The sequence below is a fragment of the Phalaenopsis equestris genome, unplaced genomic scaffold, assembly GCF_001263595.1.
Source record: "Phalaenopsis equestris unplaced genomic scaffold, ASM126359v1 Scaffold000761, whole genome shotgun sequence".
Lineage (NCBI taxonomy): Eukaryota > Viridiplantae > Streptophyta > Magnoliopsida > Asparagales > Orchidaceae > Phalaenopsis > Phalaenopsis equestris.
Window position 1 is genome coordinate 2,711,864 of NW_018165201.1, and position 6,548 is coordinate 2,718,411.

A 6,548-nucleotide genomic window follows, 5' to 3' on the forward strand; every position below is an offset into this window, starting at 1 on the left:
AAAGAAATGTTTGCGTTCTACTCATTTATAATTCGAGTTTTAAAAACTTGGTCAAGTTCAGCTCGTTTACTTAACTAACGAGTCGAACACGAGCTGTTCTCTAACAACGAGTTATTTGTTTTGACACCCTACCTAAAATATTATTGCCTCATATAGAACAACATAAATATAAAATACCATTTTTAAGGCTTACTCCTAAAAAATACCTAAAACATCAGGTTTTTTTACATAAATAGCACCCAAAAGATCTGTATTTACAAATTCACTATCATACATTTTTCAAATTCAAAATTCATGATAAAACCTCGACTCATATGTTTCGTCTTTATCAAATTCTCAATGATTTCTACAAATCGACAAGCATAAATACATTGATTCCGCAATTTAAAAATTTTATAGGGGTGAAAAGTGAATAATCATCCCTAAAACATATAGAAAAAACACAATTCAAATTCCATTTCAACACATCAAACTTAAATATTTTTGCACTAATTTTCCCATTCAAAAACTAAATTGGAAAGAGATCTTCCATGTCAACAAAACACCATAATACACATAAACATCATTAATCATACCCATCAAAATAGCAAAATTACAAAAACCACCAACCTTCCACTTAAAACAGAAGGCTATATAAATCAGCCATCAGTAGAACAGAATCCCCTCATAGATCGATCGACAATAGCCGTTCGATGAACATATCAAAAGTCTCGACACGATCCAACATGCTAACCCTCACATGCTTTGCATCCGCGCCAAAATGCTTCCCACTTCGAGTCAAAATCTTATGGTTTTGTCGAAGAAAATTCTCGCAATCATCGATGTCTCGCTCGCACTTCAACCACGCGAAAGCTGCAAAAATGAAAAATCAATATAGAAAAACTTATGTTGCACAAATCAACATGAGTTGGGTTTCAAAATACAAAGATTTACATACATACCACATAATTCATATGTATTTACATAAATATACACGTAGAGGCGACCAAAATTTTTTAATTTTACATTTATAATACTTACGACTGTGTATGAAAAGGTGCATTCTAACACCAAAACTTCAATTTTTACATACATATTACCGTACCTATGCATGAAAAGATGTAATTGACATTTTAAAAGTTAAAATAGTCGTAATTTTTTATGTGATACGAAAGATTTTGGTGGTGTAAATGTAAAAGAAGTAAAATATAGCTGTTTGATAGGTAAATACATGGGAATTTGGTGGTATGTATGTAAATGCCCCAAAAAGATTTTGTTAAAGCATAAACTGGTATGCATGTAAATATAAATTTTCAAGTGTCAAATATCTAAATACATAATAACAATTGTGCGGTATAAATGTAAATTCTTCTTGAAAACAATTACCAGGAGAAGGCAAGGTGTTCTCCTTCATGAAGTTGCAGTACTCTGGCTGGAACACCGGCAAGCTGAAAGCATCAGAGGCCGCAACAGCGGCTCGAAGTTTCTCCCATCGATCTCTCATCGTCTTCCCTCCAAAATGAAACAATTTGGTGAAATCTTCCACCGCTTCAAGCTCATAATGATCAGAGACCGTCTTCAGAATCTTCGCCGCTCTCAATTGAGAGTCTTTTGACACTCCGATCGTGCTGATTTCTATGAACTTCATCATCCTCTTTGCGACATCTTTGTTCTTCACAATGGCCCAACCGAGCCGCATTCCGGCATGCCCAGTGCACTTTGAAGCGGTGAAAAGCATGAGGTTGTGGTTCGCCGGAGCGGTGATGGCGGTGTACTGAGGCCAGTAGTATGCGAGGTCATGGATCACGTTTTGATTGCTAGAGCGGATTGAGGCAGCCTTGATGAGGCCGTCGGGGTTGCTTGGAGAGCACACGACTTCGATGTAAGGGTCGTCGTCATCTTTTTCAAGAGAACTGACATCGCCGGCCCAACGGAAGAGAGCGGATTGGAGGAGGTCGGTGGCTGCAGGGTAAGACTGAAATTATATTTCAATAAAGGGTTTTGCGCTCAAATCTTATGAAGGTATAACTTAAGTGGAAGAAAGTTTCGAGATTTGAATTTTCAGAGATATTTAGGGGGCAGCAAAAAAAAGGAAAGAATGGTTAATTCCTATTTATCTATGCATCTAACCAAAACTTCAACTTTTATATACATGAAAATGTGCATTTCCCCCTTTTTTTTTAACTTAAAATAGTGATATTATTGATGCGATATGCATGATTTGGGTGTTATAAGTGCAAAAAAGTAAAGTTTAGTGGTTAGATATGTAAATACATAAGAATCGGGTGGTACATATGTAAATGTCCCTTCTTCTTTATGTTAGATTGATGTCAAGCAGGCTATAACCAACAGCATAAATTGTATTAGTCGTAAGCCATGTTATGCATATATAAGCAATTAAGCAGAGGTTGATTATGTGGTTATTGAGGTAATTAATTAACGGTTTCTTGCTTAAACATGAGTTAGGATCTGCCACAAATGTTTGGGTTGGCTCGGAAGATATCTAAGATGGCTCTTAATGTTGATTTATAAGATAATTGTTGGATTTGATGTTGTAGAGAGATGAATAAAGCTTAAGAAGTAGAGAAGATGAGAAAATTTTAGTCTTGGTGAAAATAGACATGTTGCCAATAGAAAAATACAATCTGAATAGAGAACTAGAGAATTCGTGAAAACTCTTGCATGGTTAAGGCCCCTTTAACTATAATACGAGATTCCAACGTTTCCTGATGACCTAGCCATAAGCTAAGCAAGAACTTGTCCCTGGCTGTCAAAAATAATATAGGGAACTCATAAAAAAAAATATTGAGGAATCACTAGACAAGTGTCACAGAAGAATAAACCCTAACCTCTGAAAAATTCCAATTAAATTTAGTTCACTTTTCTAATTTTTAGATTATGATTTTAGAACTTTTACCTTCTACAAATCTAAAATATTCAAACTAGGCTTAGCAGTTTAGTAAACTAAAATTTTAACTGTTAGAAATTTGGCAAATTTCCTCGTGAGACATATACACACTCTAATTTTGTATATTACTTAATCGACATGTATACTTGGGTGATTGACCGATTGCTTCGCAGCAATTTCAGGCATTAGTGATAATTGATTGATTGAACCCGATAGAAAACGCAAAAAGAACTTTTGTTTCTCAAAAGAACAAAACTACCATTAGGTACTCTAAAAATTGAGGTTAAAGTTGAATTCCTTCAAAATCATAACCAACTATTGAGCTTAGCACTCCAAGGCCTTCAATTATTATAGAAATCAGCTAGTGATGCGAAATTGACCGGCTCTAATACCAATGGTGAAAAGCAAAGCTTTATTGTTGAAGATGTAGTGCTTTATGACAAAGAACAATCTTAAGCTTTAACTAAAAATATTAGAGATTTTGAGAAGATAAAAGCAGAGTCGCCTAAAAGAAAGTTCATAACAATACCTCTAAGAGCAAATTTGAAGACTTTTATGTTGAAGTTGAATCTTTAAATAAGGTAACAACAAAACTTTAAGTCATCGTAAAGGCCGAGAATGCAAAAAATGAATTATGTCTTTCAGTGAGAATATAGCAAGTTTCCACGTCTTTGGCCAAGCTATGCAGAACGCCTCAACAAAAAGTAATAATGATTAGGACGTTTTATAACCTTACAAAATAATAATGGGGCATTTACATTCATACCACCCAATTCCCAAGTATTTACAAATCTCACACCAAAAAAGTGCTATGTACATTTACAACACCCAAATCTTAATATCAAATCAAAAATACCATAATTTTAACTTTTAAAAACGTGAAATACACATTTTCATACAAAAGTAATGTGGCATGCACGTGAAAATTGAAGTTTAAGTGTTAGATATATAACTACATAAGAATTGAGTGGTATGTATGTAAATCTTCTAATAATAATTCAATTTGCAATTGAGGTGGAGTTTGTTCTGTCTACTAATCTTGGGTGGCAATCTTCGATGTGAGGTTGCTCTTACACTTATAATTCCACTGCATGGCATGAGAAGCTTTAATGTCATGGAATGACAGGTTCAGAGGCTCTTCTAGTTATGTAAATTGTCTTCCTAACAGTTCAGTGAGAAACTTGTAAGAAAATGTTATCATTAGAATTTCTCTTATATTTATTTTCTTTTCTTTAGACTTGATGCAGTTAAATTTTTGAATTAAAAGAAAGTTTAGAAATTGCTTATGTTCATAAGCCAAGTTTAAATCTTACTTCTCATTGTTTTATGTGTACTGTACCTCTTGCTTGAGAAGCTAGACTTCATTGTGTAGTTAACTTTTGAGAAGAAGTTAACTGCTTGTAGTATATTCAACAATTTAAATTAAAACAAAAATTTTTATCAAGAAAAAAATATGATAATCTAGGGGGGAACAACTATGTTAATGTAAAATAATGCCTTGAAATTTCCTACCAAATATATTAATTTCCTAATATACTTTTTACTTAATATATTTGCTATCAAATTCATGTGATATTTCATACCAGATGTATTCTGCCGTAACTTTATAAATACCGATTGTGGTGTGAGGAATCAAGACTTAATCACCGATCACCTTTTTTATTAGTGAAGTTTTTGCTCCGACTTTCCCGTGATTTTTTTCCCATTTACGGGTTTTTCCAAGTAAATTCTTCATGTTTTCTCATTGTGTGACCAACCTTACTTGATGACGATTGATATTAATTTTCTTAATAGTTGATGTGACTATAATGATAAATATCTATCACTTCTCCTTCAGTTTATTATATCTTCATGCTCTCGTTTCCTCGACGTTCTTGCTCGTACTGTGCTTTGTACTCTCTTTATACTCAACCCTCCTCTATTCTTCTTCTTCAAAAACTTTGATTCAATGATGGCCAATTAGCGATCATAGGCCTAAGAGCTACGTAATTCAAAGTGGAGATTCACTTCTATATCTTTCTTAACATGACCCAAGTAAATAAAGGTGGCTTATTTAAAATAGGTTAATATTGGTGGATTTACAAAACAATTCCATCAATTTTACAAGATGAATCAAAATCATTAAACCCATTTACCACCCAATTCGTATATATTTATATATCTAATGCCAAAAGTTTACTTTATATATTTCTACCACCCATATACTTCATATCACATAAATAATACCACCATTCTAACTAAAAATAAGTGAAATAAACCCTTTCATGCATACTCAAAGGTGGAATGTATGTCAAAATTGAAGTTGGGTTTTTAGGCATGTAAATGCATAAGAGCTGAGTGGTATATATGCAAATATTACTTAAACAATTACATAACCAAATAAAATATTTTCAAAAGAGTCATAAAAATAACAGCTTTTGCCATATTCCTCACCGAGTAGTATGGTACAGAGGAGACAACAGGAAGCGGCCGGCCGCCGCCGCCGCCGAATACTTCAGGAGACGTGGAGAGGGCAAACAGGGCAGCTTGAAAGAGCTGTGAAGAGCCGGTGCCGACAATTATATAGCTATCGGGACCGATTACAGCATTGCCAACAAGGCGGTGAAGTCTCCTGACCTCAGTCGCAAACAGCGGCTCGAGAAACCAGCAGAGATTTGTCACATCAGAGAAATAGCTCATTGTTTGAGCTCCAGGAATGATCAGCTCCGCCGCATTGCCTGCTTGCTTCCAGAACTTCTCATACATCGTCGGATCTCCGCTGTTAAGGATGACATAGAGATAGTTTCAGTACTTAAAATCATAATACTGTAAATAATGTATTGAACAGTTCATAATACATACTTTCTACAGATCTTAATTCATTTTTAATTTATTTTTATTAAATTTTATTGATTTATTTTTAATCCTAACAAATCATCTAATATAATTTGTGCTATCGTCCTCATAAATTGTTGCTTCAAGACGAAGCTTTCAATATAATTTTATAATGAGATAATAAATGCGATAATTTACAAATTTACCACAAAGGTGACTTTTTTTGAATCAACGAACCAATGTATTTATCCATGTCACAATCAAACTATTGAGAATTTGATAAAAATGAAAGCGCCATTGGTCGGAGGTTTTACCATGAATTTTGATATTTGAGTGAGAATTTGAAAAATGGATGAAAGAGGGTGGTTGATCTGTACTGTAAATAGCAAGTCAAGTTTCAGGGTTGCCCCTGTAACATTTTAACTACTACTTTATTACAGTCACCCTCCACCCTCCATTACTCACCAGTAAAAGCTTTGAATGAAATTTTGGATGGTCAAAATGTGTTAAAATGTTAATATTTAAAGTTTGGGGGTTAAAATGTTATATTGAATATTTTAGGTGGCTGGCACATAAAAACCCCATCTGTTCTTATCACTGGATCTGATGCCTTCCAATCATTATATACACTTTGTTCTTTTATACTCAAATATTAAACTAATCAGATTCTATCAAAGAATAATCGGTAGGAATGTAAAACGACAAAAAAATAGATATTAAGTTGTTAAACGCACGACTAATGATTTGAAAAAATAAATGAAAATTTCCACTAATAGATCTTTCCGAGATCAGCCCTAGTGCCGCCCGCCGTCGGCCGACGGCCGGCGGGGGGGCCTCTTCCCCGCCC

The 6,548-nt window shown here is 34.2% G+C and overlaps 1 protein-coding gene across 1 annotated transcript in view; it reads right to left on the reverse strand.

Annotated features, from left to right (window-relative positions):
* Window positions 1-465: 465 nt before the first annotated feature.
* Window positions 466-6,548, reverse strand: part of LOC110031026 (tryptophan aminotransferase-related protein 2-like) — a 6,845-nt gene continuing 762 nt past the window's right edge. Inside the window, exons 2-4 of the mRNA XM_020734057.1 lie at window positions 5,321-5,645; window positions 1,366-1,954; window positions 466-852 (exon numbers count right to left, since the gene is read on the reverse strand). Of these exons, the coding sequence (XP_020589716.1) occupies window positions 665-852; window positions 1,366-1,954; window positions 5,321-5,645 (1,102 nt within the window). The 3' untranslated portion in view covers window positions 466-664. The remainder of the gene's footprint in view (window positions 853-1,365; window positions 1,955-5,320; window positions 5,646-6,548) is intronic.